Source organism: Leptonychotes weddellii, chromosome 9 (assembly GCF_054177405.1).
Source record: "Leptonychotes weddellii isolate Sample4059 chromosome 9, ASM5417740v2, whole genome shotgun sequence".
Lineage (NCBI taxonomy): Eukaryota > Metazoa > Chordata > Mammalia > Carnivora > Phocidae > Leptonychotes > Leptonychotes weddellii.
Genome location: NC_138377.1, coordinates 65,950,053 through 65,968,875, shown reverse-complemented (window position 1 = coordinate 65,968,875; position 18,823 = coordinate 65,950,053). Strand labels below are relative to the sequence as shown.

At 41.2% G+C, this 18,823-nt stretch overlaps 1 protein-coding gene and 2 non-coding genes across 8 annotated transcripts in view; all 3 read right to left on the bottom strand.

Annotated features, from left to right (window-relative positions):
• Positions 1–18,823, bottom strand: part of CHD8 (chromodomain helicase DNA binding protein 8) — a 61,565-nt gene that overhangs the window by 3,436 nt on the left and 39,306 nt on the right. For 4 of the 6 annotated variants that reach the window (XM_081830791.1, XM_081830795.1, XM_081830792.1 and 1 more), the window contains exons 11-37: positions 18,615–18,752; positions 17,276–17,397; positions 16,681–16,924; positions 15,694–15,870; positions 14,530–14,673; positions 14,032–14,287; positions 12,804–13,014; positions 12,357–12,552; positions 11,680–11,847; positions 11,301–11,480; positions 11,047–11,157; positions 10,503–10,699; positions 10,102–10,301; positions 9,841–10,021; positions 9,661–9,750; positions 9,274–9,377; positions 6,951–7,080; positions 5,512–5,587; positions 5,000–5,054; positions 4,614–4,821; positions 3,958–4,166; positions 3,146–3,865; positions 2,753–2,904; positions 2,172–2,471; positions 947–1,060; positions 583–762; positions 78–194 (exon numbers count right to left, since the gene is read on the bottom strand). In XM_081830791.1, the coding sequence (XP_081686917.1) occupies positions 78–194; positions 583–762; positions 947–1,060; positions 2,172–2,471; positions 2,753–2,904; positions 3,146–3,865; positions 3,958–4,166; positions 4,614–4,821; positions 5,000–5,054; positions 5,512–5,587; positions 6,951–7,080; positions 9,274–9,377; positions 9,661–9,750; positions 9,841–10,021; positions 10,102–10,301; positions 10,503–10,699; positions 11,047–11,157; positions 11,301–11,480; positions 11,680–11,847; positions 12,357–12,552; positions 12,804–13,014; positions 14,032–14,287; positions 14,530–14,673; positions 15,694–15,870; positions 16,681–16,924; positions 17,276–17,397; positions 18,615–18,752 (4,980 nt within the window). The remainder of the gene's footprint in view (positions 1–77; positions 195–582; positions 763–946; positions 1,061–2,171; positions 2,472–2,752; positions 2,905–3,145; positions 3,866–3,957; positions 4,167–4,613; positions 4,822–4,999; positions 5,055–5,511; positions 5,588–6,950; positions 7,081–9,273; positions 9,378–9,660; positions 9,751–9,840; positions 10,022–10,101; positions 10,302–10,502; positions 10,700–11,046; positions 11,158–11,300; positions 11,481–11,679; positions 11,848–12,356; positions 12,553–12,803; positions 13,015–14,031; positions 14,288–14,529; positions 14,674–15,693; positions 15,871–16,680; positions 16,925–17,275; positions 17,398–18,614; positions 18,753–18,823) is intronic. The other 2 variants (XM_081830793.1, XM_081830794.1) reach the window with 2 other exon arrangements.
• LOC115940272 (small nucleolar RNA U6-53/MBII-28) lies at positions 1,261–1,349 on the bottom strand. Its single transcript, XR_004075049.1, has one exon. It is a non-coding gene; the product is annotated as a small nucleolar RNA U6-53/MBII-28 (small nucleolar RNA).
• LOC115940276 (small nucleolar RNA U6-53/MBII-28) lies at positions 6,117–6,226 on the bottom strand. The gene has a single exon (XR_004075052.1). It is a non-coding gene; the product is annotated as a small nucleolar RNA U6-53/MBII-28 (small nucleolar RNA).

Genomic DNA, 18,823 nt, shown 5'->3' with positions numbered 1-18,823 from the left:
GAAGTAACAGAACACGAATTATTTCTCCAGTCACATCTAATGTGGGAACAGAGTGGTAATGCCTCAGTCTCACTCACCTTTTTACCATTTCTAGAGTTAGCCGTCTGTACTGGTTCCATTCCCAAACAGTTCAATTCTGCCTTATTATTTTTTTTACATCTCTGCCACTTCTGTTTTCTGCGATCCTCCATATACTGAAATAGAAAACTATTAGTTATCCTAGAGGAATAAAAATCTCTTTGGAGTAATTATTAAGGTACTAATGTCTAGTTTGACAACAAATTCTTATTGCATGGATAAATTAAGGATTAGTCCTAGTGGAAACCTGCCATTAGCAGATCTCTCCCCCCCAAAATTAGGTATTTATATAATCAATAATAAATATTTGCCTAGTATTTAGTTTAATAAGTGCTTTAACATTATTTTGATTCTCAAACAACTCTGTGAGTTAGGAAGACTGGGTATTACGGTATACGGCAGATACAGAAAAAAATGACATACTATGGCATGCTTCCTCCCTCTCACGCAGCTTAAATACCAAGGAAACGACTTTAAATCTTGCTGGATGGAACTGCCACTCACCGCTAGAAATCGGGGATCGACAGCGAACTCTGGATGACCCTGTAACCACATCTCCAGTTCAGCCCGGCGAGGGGCATCCTCACCCACCAGCAAAGTACCATCCACCTTATTGATGACAGGGATCCGGGTCTCCAGGTCCACATCAAGGTGATTAGGCTCTTCCATGCACTCCACCTCCAGCTGCAAACCCAGAATCCACCCCCATGAGCACATACTCTTCTTTGGGGCAGGGAGGGAGGGGGAGCAGAGCCAATGGTAACCATAAAATAATTCTAGTATCTTCTAGTCCCTTAATCCCAACTGCCTTCATCAATTAGTGAGAATAAAAAAACCTAATCATCATGTCAAAAACTCTCCCACTCACCTCGACTAGCTTCTTTCTGTTTCCCTTCTTCTTATGAAACAGAGGATGTCCATCTCCCATTACTCCATTAGCCATCAACTTGTGCTTCTGGAATGTTAACTTCAATCCTTCCTCCTAAGAAGACAACCCATCCACCCAAGACGTCATATGGCACATGTTTTTAAAGTAAATATTAAGCTTTGGGGATCTTAGGGTAAGGGTCATCCTCTGGCTCAATGATGAGAAGGCAGGCCATCTGACTAAACAGTAGAAATTAGAAATGTATCTAAACTTATATACTTTTTCCATAGAAAGATTTCGTTTCTTGACCTAGTGCCCCTCAGGTAGACATAAGAGAAGAATTTATCTCAAAAACACCCTATACCTGGTGTCTCAATATTAGCATGGCAACTCATCACAGGGGCAAAATCCTGTTAATTCCTATCACATACTAGTTTAAGAAATTTTTCTTGGGGTTCCTGGGTGGCTCAGTCAGTTAAGTATCTGACTCTTGATCTCAGATCAGGTCTTGATCTCAGGGTTGTGAGATCAAGTCCCGTGTTGGGCTCCATGCTGGTGTGGAGGCTACTTTAAAAAAAAAGGAAAAAGAAAGAAAAAGAAAATTTTCTTGTTGAGTACTTAAGGACCAGCTAATAGGATTTCAATAGGGAAGATGATCAGGAAAAATAAAATTTCCCATCTATAAAATAAATAACACTGATTTAATTTCACTAAGAATGACCTTCTTATTTTTAACTTAATAAGGCCCACAATACTTAGGTGTTATTTTATTAGCTTTCCCACAATTTGATTTCAATCTTTAAAAACCAGGTTTCTAGGATCTACAAACAAGCCACCCAAAAGAAGCCTTGTATCAACTATATTTCTTTCAAAACATATGGGTTCTTTTAATCTGGTCCTTAGGAGATACAAGATCCCTTCCTTTACTGCAATGACTTTTCCTCAATGGAGCTTTGTGAACTTTAATTTTTCTCCCCTCTCCTTTTTATTTTTACTTATTTATTTTTAAGATTTCAAGTCATCTCTACACCCAACGTGGGGCTCCAACTTACAAACCCCGAGATCAAGAGCTGCATGCTCTACCGACTGAGCCAGCCAGGCCCCCCAACTCCCTTCTCATTTTTTAAAGTTAGCTAACCAAACAAGTTTAATATCCCCTTAGTGAAGTAGTTAGCAAAACTCCGGTCTCCTTCCCCACTTCCCAGTGCCTAAATGCTGAGCTTACATCTTTGATCTGAACTGTAAACTCCTTTTCATCCATGCCTCTGCGAAGTTTCGTGAACTGAGCTGCTGCTGTGGTGACCGCGGACACTTCCTCCTCTGCCATGGAAGCTGCGCTGCTACTTCGTGGTGTGGGGACTGGAGAGTCACCATATTCTCCTGGAGTCAATGAGGGACTGTCTAGCAAGTGGTTGCCTGGCCCCAAAATTCCTGTTACCACTTCCTGGCTCCGGCGGCTAGAAGGCCACTTCCCTGAGAGTACAGCCTGGCAGACGAGGTCAATACGGTTTATAAGGACACGATCCTGAGTGGGGGGGAAAAGAAATCAATACTGGTTTTAGGGCCTGAGTACCAGCTATGTGATTCTGTGACAAACAACAGGGCCATCATTAGCAGGATGTGTAAAAATCATAAGGCAGAAGGAGGGAGATACTAGTATCAGATCCCTAAGTCAACTGGGAAGAGTTTCATGAAAAAATGTATAGCACTAAATACAATTAAAGAAAACCAGAACCATCTGTTCCTTGTTCCCGGTTTTTGTTAAAGTATATTTCTAGACCGTATGTCCAGGCATGAGGCTGTTACCTTGGGCCACTCAGAAGCTCTTTGTCTTTCTTGTAGCAGCAGAAGCTCAGGGGTCATTTGTTCTCCATCTTCATTTGGGAATCCATCTTGGGACATAGTGAGGGACAGAAGACTCTCTTCATCATAGAGCTTTGAGCGGGACCGGTCAGCAGCTAGAGATCATACAGAATGTGAGCAAAGATGGAAGAATAAAGTTATATATAAATGGAATTACATGGGCTTTAAATAAAGGCCCAAAGAATAACAGATCTCTTTCGGTGTTCTATCAAATCGAAATCCAAATCTCTCCCAGAGGATGCATTTAGAAAAGAAGGGAAAGAGCTGGGGGGGGGGGGGGCGCGGCGCGGAGCTGGGAATAGGGAAAAGGGCCAACAGCCTGTCACATGCACTCACTTAGCTTTTCTTCCTTCTCGTCCTCACTCTCATCAGTGCTGGAGCTGGAGCTGGATGAGGATGAGGAAGAAGAGGATGATGGTGACAGCTTGCTCAAGTCCAGTTCGGAGTCTGAATCATCCTCATCCTCCAGTTTGACTGGTGGAACATTCCGGGAAACCAGAGGGGTAGTATCAGAGGGGGCTACTCGCATCTCATAGTCTTGTGGGGTTGGTCGGCTCCTGGCCACCACCTCATGCTCTAGTTTTAAAGTCAGACTCTCCAGACTGGGGACCTGGGCAGCTGTCTCCTCAGGTGGCTTTTCAACAGGAGCATCTGGGCGCAGGGGCAGTGGTGAGGCAGTGCGCGAGGTATACTGCTGGTGTAGCAGTGGCGTAGAGCAGCGTGACAAGGATGGAGCTGGTGCTCCTGCCTGATGGTTCTGCATATAATTCATACGGGCAGCCAGAAAAGAGAAGTCTGGGTCCTGCATGATGTTGCAGTCTGTTTGGCTCACCCCATGGCGGGCTGCCCCTCGTAGAAGCTCCCCATCATGCCGAACAGGCTCCCACCATTTGGGCAATTCAGGACCTGGAGGCTGACATAATGCCAGCCGATCTTCCAGAAGGGGATGGCATAAAACTTGTTCCCGTAAGCGCCGAAGCAATTCAATACGGTAGAGAGTCCGTGAGGCCCTCTCCTCAGTGATGGGCTCAATGAACAGATTAGGGTCCGGGGGCTCTGCAAGACATAGGGGTGGGAGGAGAAACGAACCACATTAGTTTCTGTTGCCATCCATCCCCACTCACCCAAGACTCTCCAGCCTTGCTTACCATCTCCAGCTGCTGGGGGAAGGCGGCACACTTGGCGACACATGGCCACAAAGCCATGGAAGTACTTGGTAAGGCTTTCGTCTGTTTTTTTGTCCAGTCGGGCAAAAGTACGGAAGCGATCCCAATGGAACTGCATGGTATCAGGGTCATACTCCACACCAAAGGTAGACACCACTCGATAGAAATCAGTTTGTTCACGCCTTGTCCATCTAAAGGGAAAAGGAATCAGGCAGCAGTGATCAGAAAAACACAGGGAAACTGGTTACTTCTTAGTGTGGCTTAGAATACCTGAATAAACAAAAAATTGAAAATAGGGACAAAAAAACAAAACAAAACAAAAAATAGCCCAGAAGATAGCAGAAGAGGTAGTTAAGAGGTACTCTATAACATGTAAGAATTTAAGAATAGCCAGCTAGCTAAGGGAAAAAATATGTGGGCAAATAACTCAATGAGAATGGCCACTTTCCTAGAAGCTGTGATAATGCACACAAGTGAGGTTTTTTGTCGCAGAGGAGTAACAACCAAAGGCAAAAAAAATGGTCCCTCTGTAGGGAATTCCAAATAAATCCTTCCTAAGATGCTTTTCAATATAGGACCCATAGCCCATAGCTGAAGGCAAGCTTACACCTCAGCCCAAATTCCCAGCCACACTTTACCGTTGCTGTTTCTCCCGCCGCGCAATTTCTTTTAGCTTGAAGGCTGCCTCACAACGCCGCCGTCTCCGGTCCCCTCGTTCTGCAGCCTCTATCTTCATCTGTTCTCTCTTGTAGCTGCGCTGATAAGCTGTTACTAGGCGCCGAAGCCTAGCTGTTAGAGCAGAGCCTGGAGGCCAGAAGAGATGGCCTGGCTGCTGGGTTACCTGGGCTATGGGAAGCAAAGCAGAATGAATAGGAAGTACAGGAAAGGTAGTAAAGATAACACCAGTATTTCAACCCACCCAAAAGCAAAGCTCTTAGAAATCCCAGGACAGGACAGAATTCAGTTAGTAATTCCCCAACCCACCACCCCACACAAAATTATACTAGTTGACCTAGAAGTTTACCTTCATCTCCATCAATCACTGAGATCTCCTCATCCATCATCATCAAGGGATCACCCTAGAGAAGGAGATCCACCCCATAGGATGGAGGGGGGAGGGAAAAGGGGGGGAAGTTGGCATTCTGAAATCAATTTCTTATGTGTGTCCTTCTATGGCACCAAAGGGATCAAGAAAAATTTCTAATGAACCCTCACAAAAAAAATGGAAGCAACCAACTAAAGGACTAAGAAAAAAAATCAGTTGCTATTAATGGCTTGAAAATAAAGGGACTCAAGAATTTAGCAAATAATATATTTCAATATCCAGCTTGGTCCCACCTCCTCCACAAAGTCATCCCTGGTCTCCCCCAACTGGTGTTATAATCTTTTCCATTAATACTTTATAGTATCAAATAATAGTTACTTTCCATTTTGTATTATAAATTAATCAGTATACTTCAGAATCCAGGGAATGGGACAATACTTAACTATTTAGTCATAGTAGAGCAAAGCTACTCTCAAATGAGAATTCCTCACCTCATCATCTTGGTCCTTCGGGGGACCCTGGAGTGGTTTATATTCAGGATCTTCACAATCCTTATCAAAGTCAACCCTAAAATTATCCAAAGGCATGGAAAAAAAAAAAAAAAGAATGTATCTTCTTTCACTAAGAGGAATTTAAGATGAATACCTGGCCAAACATACAATCCAGCATGGAACCATGGTTTTCCTTCATGCTCAAAGGGATGGCAGGCCAGGTGCTAAGCTCCGAGTAAGATTAGGTAGAGCATCCAACAGGATGAAGAATGGGAAAAAACTGACAAAGTGCCATTCTAAATTGCTTGAATCTGAAATGAAATACTTTGGCCAGGATACTTCCTTTCTCTTGATAGCCCTTTTCATTGTTTACCCATTCTTCTCCTCTTTCCTATTTAATTGTTACATTTAAATAGTCCATGTTTGCTTGTTTTACTTTGCTCTTTTGAGTAGAAGGGTGACATAATAAATGATTTGTGGTGAATAACAAACCCAATTTCCTTTGAGGGTCCTGCACTAAGCAAACTAAGGTTGTGATCATCAAAGAGAAATCTCTCAATTGCAGAGTGCATGGGTATTCATGAATTAAGCCAAATATTTCACATGCCCCTCAGGTCTCCATGTGAGAAGTTTTGTTAAACTCACTGGCACCCAAATTAGGGCAACACTGCCCTACCTGGTGACTCAGTATTAGCATGGCAACTCATCATCGAGACATGTATCCAGACAGAGTATATGCCTGTATGTGTCAGCCACCATTGGCAGATGATAAACCAGGGCTAAAATCTCCTAAGGCTCTACCACATAAGTGACATAGGAGAGCTGCATGGATATTATCTTTCAAGACAACCAGTTCAGGGGCACCTGGATGGCTCAGATGGTTAAGCGCCTGCCTTCGGCTCAGGTCATGATCCTGGGTCCTGGGATCGAGTCCCGCATCGGGCTCCCTGCTAGGCGGGGAGCCTGCTTCTCCCTCTGCCTCTGCCTCTCTCTCTGACTCTCATGAATAAATAAATAAAACATTAAAAAAAAAAAAAAAGACAACCAGTTCAGTTGTCCTTTCAGCTACTGTGGATGCACAGAAAAGCACTGCAAAAAAACAAACAAAAAAAACCCCAAAAAACTGAACTGAACATCAAATAAGCCATTTGGTATATGTGCTGCCAAAGCGAGCACCTCAAATAAGCCATTTGGGAGTAACATTCATTTTCACCCTTGGTTGCATCTTATGGCAAATGTGTGGTTTTAGCCTAGTTTATAGAGTCCTTTCTGCTGGTCCCACACTTTGTTAAGAATTTATCATTAATGAGTATAACCACCATTAAGAATACCAATGGGTTCAGTCAAGGCCAGAATTATGTTACCACATTGCAGAAGCAACTAAGAGCCTTTCAAGGGGTAGACTCAGAACTTCAAGAGAACTAAACACCAATGCTTACCCTTCTACTATGTCAGAGAAATTATCCAACACTCGATGTTCTGCTGCAATGGCTTTGTCATCTGGTCGCCCAGCCTTTTCCAGGAAGCATAAGGCTGGGTCTGCCCTCATAGTATTATATTTCTCATAGCCTAGAAGAAAAAGGACCATAAACCAAAGAAAAGATTAACTTTGCCTAAAGTGTGCTGGAATAATTGAAATATATGAGCTACTTACTCAAAATGCAAAATATTAACTTGGACAGCTGTTGGGTTATATTACTGTGTTGAATAGTTCTATAGCAATTACAAAGAGTTTTTAGTCACTAGTTATGAAAGATAAGATTTTTTTTTTTTTTAATTCATTGGAGACAGAGAGAGAGCAAGACAGAGAGCAGGGGCAGTGGGGAGAGGCAGAGGAAGAGGGAGAAGCAGACTCCCTGCTGAGCAGGGAGCCCGGTGTAGGTATCGATCTCAGGACCTGGAGCTCATGAGACCTGAGCCGAAGGCAGATGCTTAACCACCTGAGCCACCCAGGCGCCCTGAAAGATAGGAATTTGATCAGAATATTTATAGAATGGTGACAGATCTACATAGCCATTTAACTGGTAATTTTTCTATTACCATTCTCACGACACAGATGGGGAAAAAAGTAAAATAATTAGGGCTGGGTCACAAATTTTTTTTTTTTTGAATATTTTATTTATTTCTTCATTAGAGACAGAGAATGACAGGCAGAGGGAGAAGCAGGCTCCCAGCTGAGCAGGGAACCTGATGCGGAACTCGATCCCAGGACCTCAGGATCACGACCTGAGCCCAAGGCAGACGTTTAACCAACTGAGCCACCCAGGTGCCCCTAGGTCATACATTTTTTTTTTCTTCTTTGAACATTTTTTTTTTTTTTTTAAGATTTTTATTTATTTACTTAACAGAGAGAGAGACAGCGAGAGAGGGAACACAAGCAGAGGGAGTGGGAGAGGGAGAAGCAGGCCTCCCGCGGAGCAAGGAGCCTGATGCGGGGCTCGATCCCAAGACCCCGGGACCATGACCCGAGCCCAAGGCAGACACTTAATGACTGAGCCACCCAGGCGCCCCCCTCCCTTTTTTTTTTTAAGATTTTATTTATTTATTTGACAGACAGAGACACAGTGAGAGAAGGAACACAAGCAGGGGGAGTGGGAGAGGGAGAAGCAGGCTTCCCGTGGAGCAGGGAGCCAGAAGCGGGGCTCGATCCCAGGACCCTGGGATCATGACCTGAGCCAAAGGCAGACGCTTAACGACTGAGCCACCCAGGCACCCCTAGGTCACACATTTTCAAATGAAGGATAAGAAACACCTGCAAGGGGTGCCTGGGTGGCTCAGTCGGTTAAGCATCAGCCTTCGGGTCAGGTCATGATCCCAGGGTCCTGGGATCGAGCCCCACATTGGACTCCTTGCTCAGCGGGGAGTCTGCTTCTCTCTCTGCCTCTCCCCCTCCCTCACTGGCTTATGTGTCCTCTCTCTCACTCACATTCTCTCAAATAAATAAGTCTTAAAAAAAAAAAGAAGAAAGAAAGAAACACCTGCAAACAAAGAGGCACTGAGTATCTGATGAACAGAGAATGAATGAATGAGTGAATGAACATAATTCAGGGTGTTCGGACTCTTCTAAACCTCCTTGTCCCAAAAGTAAATTTAAGACTAGAAAATGTTCACAGTTTTTCTTATCCATCAAAGTTCTTAAAAACATGTGGTTTAAGTGCCATTATTTATATTTTATAGAAATAAACAGAAAAGTATTTTAAAAAAGAAATGATATTCTAGTTCATTATGTCACTGGGCTGGAAGTTAGTTAGCACTCACTGCTTTTAATACCTAGAATTTGTTATTAGGCTAGACTGAAAAGGGAGTACTCTCACTTTTTGTACTTTATTTTTATTTCACTGTAGGTCACACTTCCATCAGAATGACTGTTGAATATTTAGACATATGGGATGCTACGTAAGTAGAACATTTTCACACAAATTAAGCATGGTTATTATTAATAGGAGTGGGCATACATTACCTCCCCGGATTCGTGGAACCTTAACTGAGATGCAAAACATACAGACTGATAACATGGATTAGAGAACAGATGGGAGACTCCCCACCTTAGGATTTAACTATCCATCTGGCCTTTTTGAACATCTATTTATAGGAACTAATTGCTTTGCTCTGGATATTTAAGAACTAGTTTCCTATTCAAACATAATTTTATTGAAGTTCAATCAGAGAACTCAGTTATTGGCCATGAGCATTCTGCTACATGTTCCATCTGTGGAAGTAAGTCAACAATAGGAAAGGAATAAACTAAGGAAAGGTACCCACCATGCTTAAAGACTCCAATGAGCAGGGACTTGTCAGCCTCACTGTCCCACCATGTTGTTGGAACCTCCAGCTGATCCACTACTGGGAACCATATGTCAATCTCACTAAAGGTGTAAGAGCAGAAACAGCACAGCAATGAAGGGAATTAAAATGACAATCCTTGGGAAGATTATTATATGTATCTTCTTTTATCCATTAATTTAAATGCTCATGGATCTGCCTATTTCCTTCCACTGGTATCAAGCATAGGATCAAAAACCTGATATACAGATCTTAATTATCAGTTATCCCAAAGATAGTACAGAATGAAATAAGTAAACCAATCTTATCTGGAATAAGGCAGGGTATAGAGAGAAATACATAAAGAAAAATATAGCATAACTGTACCTGGCAATGGCACCCCCTAACACCTTCTCTGCCTGGTCTCCAATAACCTCCTGCCTCAGATAATATAGCATTCGTACCCGCAATAGCACCCTAAAAGGGAGGGAAGAAGAGCTGGCTCAGTAATAATGCAGAAACTTTGAGGTGGAAAATGCTTTAGTCGTTGCTAATTTCCATCCTTACTTGTTACACTGATGTTTTAAATGCTTCTTATAACTCTCATCTTGGAACAGAGTATCAGGATTATATTTCCGGATCCAATCTGCCTTATGGATATCAAAAGTGCTTTGTGACTTTACTTTTTTCCCCTTTCGTCCACGGGGCACAGGGATAGACAGACCTGGGAAAGGGGAGACATTGAAGACTTGGATTGAGAAAAACCCTTGGACCTGAAAAAGATTAGATAACCTACAGAAATATGAAAAGTAAAGAGCTGATAATTACCTGAATGATTCTGCAATTCTTTTGTCTTGCCATTTTCAGCAGGGCTAATCAAGTCCCAAATGAAGCCTTTGATATTTTCATCCCCACGATAGTGCAGAAGACAGTATACAAGGATGGCCCGGCAAATTGTCTCCACATCTCGTTCAGTCATACGTCGCTTGAAGCGTCCATGAGACAAGATATCTCGCCACCGTCCCCAACTAGAAAAACAGAAAATTGTGTTAATATTTTCCTGGGGACTCCCAAAAGGTAGGAGACAATAACATCTGGAGAAAACATGGTAAGAGAATAAAGTTTTTTCCCATTATCCCCTCTTTGGTCACAGCCTCCAATTTGAAGGGCAAACAGAGTGTCCATCAGGATGGAAATACACTACCTCTAATGGCAAGGTGGGTTCTTACCCGTATACCAAGAGGTGCTTTTCCACCCGAAAGCAGTCAGTGCGCCCATAGGTATGATGTCGGTCATGTCGGCGAGAGCGTGGCCGCTCATCATCTTCACTTTCCAAATCAGAGAATTCCACTAGGTCATCATCTTTCAGAGTGCTGAAGTGGCGGGTCTGTTTTCGTACTCTAGGTGTGTCAATCACCAAGTTATTCTAACAGAGAACAGAAGCAGAAGAGTAACTCTCTTCATGACAAGGCCATCAGAAAGGAATTAAGACAATTATGGATTGAAATAGCCTTGGATATAACATTTGTAGATAAAGAGAGATTTTTTTTAGGACATGCAAAATAACCTATAGGGACTCAGAAGTAAAGTTAAGCAGTAGGTATCTAAGTAGTTTTCTGGGGCTGCCCATGCAGAAAGTTTTTACAATGGCTCTTATATACAATATACCATCACAAACCAAGGTCAGCATCAAAGAATCAGAGCAGCTACAAAGGCACCTGAAAGTAATGTGTCTTCTGTAATACTTCCTCCTTAAAAGAAAAGGAAGCTTACCTTGCTATTAAGCAGATCCATGTCCAGGTCAGCCTTTTTGGCCCACTTCTGCCAAAAGTTGGGGTCATCCAGAGAAATATCAGTCCTATTTTCAGAAGCAACAAAGCTTGCCTAGTGAGAACAAAGTAAAGTTGACTACAACACTTTTTTGAGCAATGGGAAACTAGTAACTGTATTTAAAAAATATATTTAAATTCTAGAAGATTCCAGTCTCTACCTCTGTTTCGTTAGCATTTGGCACAGACAGAACATACCTTGGCAAAGGTCGAACCCTTTCCTTCAGACTCGATGGTGATGGTTGTGGTTCGTCTTAACAAGATCTGGTCAATGTCTTCTTCACAAAACTTGGAGCCCTCATCATCTTCTTCCATTATGGCTGCATATGCCCCTTTTCGTAAAAGATCTTCAATCTCCTTCTTGGAGAACTGTTGGATCTGCAAAATCCAATAATAAAATGAAAAAACTAAGAAGAGAATATTATCTAACCATATCATAATAACTTAATTCATTATGTTTTAAGAACTATTTTAAGAAATCCAAACAAGGTGGTCAGATTCCTGTGCAAAAAATAGCTTTGTCTCCCTCTAACACTATGACCTGCTATAAATATATCTATAGACTAAGAGGACTCACTCCGGTAATGTTGCCATCCCGACCACTCATGGACTGAAGCACAGCTTTATCCAATCCCAACTTGAGGCTAGCCTTATCAAACATCTCTCTCTCATAAGAATTACGAGTGATGAGACGGTACACCTTCACAGCTTTGCTCTGCCCAATTCGATGACACCGTGCCTGTGCCTGGTTTAAAAGAAATGGAAAGAAAGGGCAAAGAGGACATAAAATGGGGGTGGGGTGGGGGAGGGAGATGGAATTCAAAATACCAATTCACATCTATAAAGCAGCCATGAGATCAACTCAAAACCAAAAGTCAATTTTAAGATGAAATTATTGTCCCACCAAGTACACCAGGGGTCAGCAAACCATGGTCTGCAAAACCACCTGTTTCTATAAAGTTTTACTGAAATGCAACCCCACCCATTCATTTATATATTGTCTACAGCTGCTTTTGGACTACAAGAGCAGAGATGAGTAGTTACAACAGAGACTGTATGGTCCCCAAAGTCTAAAACATTTACTCTCTGGCCCTTTACAGAGTTTGCCACCCTTACATGGAGACTGCCACCCTTAAACTAAGTAAACAATTCCATACTCTTTGAAGGATGTGTCTTTCTAAGAGATCCTGATCCTGTTGAAAAACGTCTTAGGTTAGGTAGGTAGTTAGCCCCCAAAACAATGATTTCCTCTACCTGCAGGTCATTTTGTGGATTCCAGTCTGAATCAAAGATGATGCAGGTATCAGCAGCTGTGAGATTAATACCAAGTCCACCAGCCCGGGTACAGAGCAAGAAGACAAAGCGGTCTGAGTCAGGCTTGCTGAAGCGGTCAATAGCTGCCTGCCGAAGGTTACCTCTGACTCGCCCATCAATACGCTCATATAGGTACCTGTATGGCAGTTACAGAAAAAAAATTAATTGGTGAAGCAGAAAAAGAAACCAAAAAAGCAGATTAGGATCAATACCAGTAATTCCGTATCTCTAGCTGACCAAAAACCTTATCAGAAAGTTGAGAGTGAGAATTTTAAATACTTCTTTTATCCCAGTCCTGGCCAACTTTCATTAAACACAGACCCTCCTACTCTTTGCAATTTTATGAAGCTACAGTAAACACAAGGCAAGGGATGACTCTTTTCTTACCTCCTCTGGATTAGATAATCCTCTAGGATATCTAGGCAGCGTACCATCTGGGAGAAGATCAGAACCTTATGACCACCAGCTTTAAGTTTAGGAAGTAACTTGTCAATAAGAACCAATTTGCCAGCTGAACGAACCATGGCCTGCAAGTGGAAGTCATGAGGTATAATATGGCAAGCTTCTCGAAATTCTGTTAGGATTTTTTCTTCTGCACCTGCCAAAAGAAAAACCAAACTTGATGGTGAGATCCGGAGAAACATACTAAAGCTATAGTTTACTTAGCTAAGATAAGGAAGCAAAGAAAAGTAATCTGACTTGAGATAAACATTCTTTTCACAGAGAATTTTAGCACCCAGAAAATCCTAAATCATCTTCAACTGTGTTATACAAAATACTGCAAATAAGTCAGACTTAAGATTGTATTCAGACAAAACACCTGTAACAATGAGGACTAGAACAGTACATGCAAACAACTAATACCACCCTACTGGCATCCAAAACAGAAACTAAAAAATGGAGTAGCGATGAGGACATTTATCCAGAGAACAGAATGACTTGAGTTCTTGTTCATGAAATTCTGCACAGCAAATCCCATATAATTTTGAAGATTATACAGGATCAAGGGGAAAGAACTAGAGAAAGACATTCCACATAAGAATTGTTTTAGAAGAGGGATGCCTGAGGGTGCCTGGGTGGCTCAGTCGGGTAAGTCTCTGCCTTTGGCTCAGGTCATGATCACGGGATCCTAGGATCGAGCCCTGCATCAGGTTCCCTGCTCAGCAGGGAGTCTGCTTCTCCCTCTCCCCCTACCCTCCCCACCCCACCCCTCATGCTCGCGCTCTCTCTCTCTCAAATGAATAAAGTCTTAAATAAATAGATAGATAGATAAATAAATAATAAAGGGTGCTTGGGTGGCGCAGTCAGTTAAGTGTCCAACTCTTGATTTTGGCTCCGGTCATGACCTCAGGGTCGTAAGACTGAGCCGCACATCAGACTCTTCACTCAGCAGGGAGTCTGCTACTCTCCCTCTCCCTCTGCCCCCGCACAGGTGAGCTCTCTCTCAAAAATAAATAAATCTTAAAAAAAAAATTTTTTTGTTTTAAAAGAAGAATCCCCTTCCCTCCCAAAACTAGGCTGGATCAGTCTACATATCCGCTGTTCCTGAGGAATATTATTAGCAAGTAAACACAGGTGATACAGAAATGCAGGTATTGTCCAGGAACTTTCTCACCATTGATGAGGTACGGGTGGTTGCAGCATTTCCGCAACTCCATCATCGTATTGAGTAGATTAGGCATGTTCGTATGACCTGCCCCCTTGGACAGGAAGGAGAAATTCTTCTCCAAAATAGCCCGGTAATATTTCTTCTGGATGTTGGTCAACTCTACTTCAATGATAGTTTCCTGTTTGGGTGCCAGGTTTTTTTCAACATCCTCTTTGAGTCTTCTTAGCATCATTGGCTTGAGAATGGCCTGTAGCTTTTGAACCTGTGTCCAATACAGGAGAGAAAAAGAAATAAAAACTATGAGGACAAACATTCTCACATTACATGGAAACATGAAGAAATACAATGAGAGCTTTCCATTATCTGAAAAATGTGGATTTTGTACAATGCCACAAATGATGTAGGCACCAGATTATAAGGAGTTCAGAGAGGTCCTTGCTGCCCATGGTAATAGATGTGTGCCTAGTACAAACTTTACCTTTCTTGCCCAGATAGACTTCCTACCTGTTCCTCTGTCTTGAGATCCCCAAAATCCTTGAGGAACTCTGATTCTGAAGGAAACTGTGAAGGTTCCAAGAAATGAAGCAAGCTGAACAGTTCCTCCACAGTATTTTGCAATGGCGTTCCTGTGAGTAGCACTTTGTGTTCCTAGAAATGGAGAAAACAAAAAAATGGTAAAACTCAAAAACACAAAGGACTTCTGGGGTTTTCTCTTAAATACATAACTTTAGCTTTAATTTCGTTATCTATAAAATTATGGGAATGGACCAGATTACTATCTTAACTTTTCTTTCACTTGCTCCCTCTTCTGATAAACACAAAACATTAAAAGAAAAACAAAAAAAAAAGAACCAAAAAAACCTTATTATTTAACAAGAATTTAAATATTAAGATTACAAGCAAATAAAGAAATACTCAAAAATACAGTTTTTTCTGCAATTACATATGCCTTTGCACACTCAACTCCCCACAGATATCCTAATATGTCCCCCTCTAGGGAATGTACCTGTGCTGGATTAAATATGGCCATTAATTCTCTGTAGTTCCTCCTATCAAGGTTCACCCCTTGAATCTGGGCTTGCCTTGTGGCTTGCTCTGACAAAGAGAATGTAGCAGAAGTGATATTGTGTGAGTTTCAGAGCCTATACCTCAAAGGCCTTGCAACTTCTGCCTTTGCCCTCTCTGCATACTGCCCTGATTCTACCATGTCAAGAAGCAAAGTCTGGCCTACTGGGGGATGACAGGTCATGTGGAAGATGACCCAGGAGCCCACCAATTGCCAGCTGCAGCCACATTACTGACTACAGGCAAGACCACCAAAGGGATGGCCTAGCTGTGCCCAGCCCAAGTTGCTGAACTAGAGAATCCTAAAAAAATAATAGTTGTTTTAAGCCACTAAGTTTTAGGGTATTTCTTATGTAGCACTAGGTGACTAATACAGTATCCCACCTCTCCACCTAGTTAAGAACCACTAACACACAACTACCTTCCAATTCTAAAATTTATAGGACTTTTATATGACTTTCAGGTGTCCATTCCCATAGGCCATACCCACCACCCAATACTAAGATCCTGATTTTTTTTTTCTTAGTTATATTAATTCCACGGGGAATTAGGGTTATTTTAATTCCAGGTGTTTCTGCCCATAAGTCAATGTGAGGAACTCACCAGGTCCATGTGCTTGAGGCTATCAAGCAGCTTGCAATTACGGTTCTTTAGCCGATGGGCCTCATCAATGATGACACAACGCCATTCAATCTCACGAAGCTCAGGACAGTCTGACAAAATCATCTCAAAAGTGGTGATCAGGGCATCAAACTTGTATGCGCCTGGGATGAGGCGCCCCTAAGCATGAAGGCAATAAAGTTAAGAAAAGACCTAATATGTACCTAAATGGGGACCTCTTCTGCATTACACATTCTTTTTTCTATATTCAGGCAGGCTCAGTAGGAAATACAAACAGCACCACCACCAATCTGTGCTGCTGTGTATTTTCCTGATAAATAGTGCCAAATCACAGAATGTAATATACAATGTCTCTTCAAGATACTCAGTTTCTTGGGTAAATGACAGACATCACTGAATGAAGCTGGACACTTTTGACCATTAAGTCATGATTCTTAGACCTAGATCTTTTGGTAGTTAACACTAATATCCACAAATGTTGGGCACTGTTGAAATATACAAGACAAAACTGAAAGTGAAACAGGTAATATCAGTTACTGTCTAAAAAGAGGCAGGAGAATTGAATCAGTTTAACAAAATTAAAAGCAGCAAAATGTGACTAAGAAAGGATGAATAATTTGTATAGAACAAACGAACTACTCTTGATGAAAATTTTACTAGACTTGAAAAAAAAAAGAAGTGGCTTAAGTTCACCACCTCAATACTTTCTTGATGAAAACACATCAATGCTGATAAAATTCTATTTAAAACGCATATATTCACAAATAGAACTTCCACTGGATCAAAATTCCACTGGATAAGAAGAGCAAAACATAAAGAAAAAAATTCCCTGTGCAATCTAGACAAAATACCATAAATCACCTCAGAAAATCTCAACAGAAGTCTTTTATTCACATAAAAGCCTCTAAAATACCAAGTACCTTGGCCTACTCTCTCTAAACCATTAGATTCCCATGATCTACAACTCACCCGTGAATCCTTGCAGTACATTTCATATTGCTGAATCATCTGACGGCTGGCCAGACTGCCATGGTATACAATAGTGTTCATTTCTGTCCATGTATTGAATTCTCGCTCCCAATTAGTAATTGTGGACAGTGGGGCAATGACCAGGAAGGGGCCATGGATGCCCACATTATATACCTCCTGCAAGAAGGCAATGGACTGGATAGTTTTGCCCAGTCCCATCTCATCAGCCAGGATACAGTTTTGCCTGAAGATTCATCATGGAAAAAGAAAAGCATGTCAAAAGATATGATCTTTTTAAAAAGTACGTAAAAAGGGGGCGCCTGGGTGGCTCAGTTGGTTAAGCGACTGCCTTCGGCTCAGGTCATGATCCTGGAGTCCCGGGATCGAGTCCCGCATCGGGCTCCTTGCTCGGCAGGGAGTCTGCTTCTCCCTCTGACCCTCCCCCTCTCATGCTCTCTCATTCTCACTCTCAAATAAATAAATAAAATCTTAAAAAAAAAAAAAAAAGTACGTAAAAAGGAACTATTTCAACAAAAAACAAGTAAAAATAATTCCAGACCAAGCCTACATTTCATGGGCCTACTCTTTTCTGTACCTGTTATACCAGTTAAAGAGCAGCCAGTTGACCCCTTCCAACTGATATTCCCGTAACTGGTTTCTGTTTTTATACTCATGTGACAGCTCCAACTTCTTCCAGGCACTTGCCTGTGGACGAGTCTACAAAAGAGAAAATTTGAATAAATGGGGTGAAGACACTAACAAAATTAGGAAAACTTACTAGATAGTTCTAGTACCTAAAATCGATTCAAAAACATGGATTAAAAACATTTAAAATATATTCAAATTCATGAGTTCATAATAAAGTTAAAACTAAAATAAAGTTTTAAAAGCTTTTTAAAAAAAGAGGAAAAACCCACTGGTCACTTTTGGAGGATGCTAGAGAACTACTTCATTATTTTGAAAACTAGGAAATAAAGAAAGAAAACAAAGCATTTATTCTCCTTTCCTATACCATCTGTATCTCAGAGTAACCAAATAGTAGATGAATCATATTTCTTTTTATAGTAGATTCTGGCCAATAAATGAAAACATGATACAATTAGAAGAACATCATTTTGAAATCCTTAAAGAACAGGCTGAGGCAATGATCATAAATGACTAATAATATCAAAAAAGACAACCTGATAGAATCACCTATGAAGCAGATCTAGTGGTTTCCCTTCCCCATTTGATCAAACCTTTAGAAGAGTGGTATCTAATGGAACTGTCTATGGTAATAATGCTTCATATCAGCCACTAGCCACATGTGACTACTGAGCATGTGAAATGTAGCTAGCGGCTACTATATTAAGCACAGTGCTAAAAAGATCCAGTGGACAGCACTGTTCTCTATCTAACCATTTATGAAAAAATAAAAGGAACAAAGAACACGTGAGAAGTTTCCAAGGGGGATGCAACTGGTAAACTTCAGACTATAGAAAACCCCAGAGAACAAACCACCTGATTTCTTCAAGAAAAATTGTCAAGGAGGGGGAAACTAAAATTAAGAGATATTTGAGACACATTAACTGACAGCAATATATAGACCTTTATTCAAAATCCAATCCAAACAATTTAACAAAACTTAGAAGGCAATCGGGGAAATATATATAGTAACTGGTGATTTGTTGATATTTAGAAATGGTTAAACTTTCTCAGGTATAAAAGTGGTATTATTTACCTTTAGACATAAACACTGAAATATTTACAGATGAAAAAAAGGAATCTGGGATTTGCTTTAAAATAATCTGGGAATTGGTACATTATACTATTACTTTTGTATATGTTTGAAAATTTCCATAATAAAAATCTAAAACAACAACATAAACTTCTTTAAATAAAAAATTGTATTATTGCCTACATGGGCTTTACATTCTAAATGCAAATGTACTTACCACCCTTTTGAGTTCTGGGTGCCTTGACTGGATCCGTTTAAATTCTCGAATCTTGCCCTCATCAACATCCTCTTTCAGCTCCCATGTACTATCCTCATAGGGCAGAGAGCACCATTTCACCAGGTAGTAAATTACAGGCTAGGAGAGAAAAAGCTAATGCCTTAATAAACTGATTCTGTGTTCTTTGCTGTGGTTAAAAGGGTAAGAAT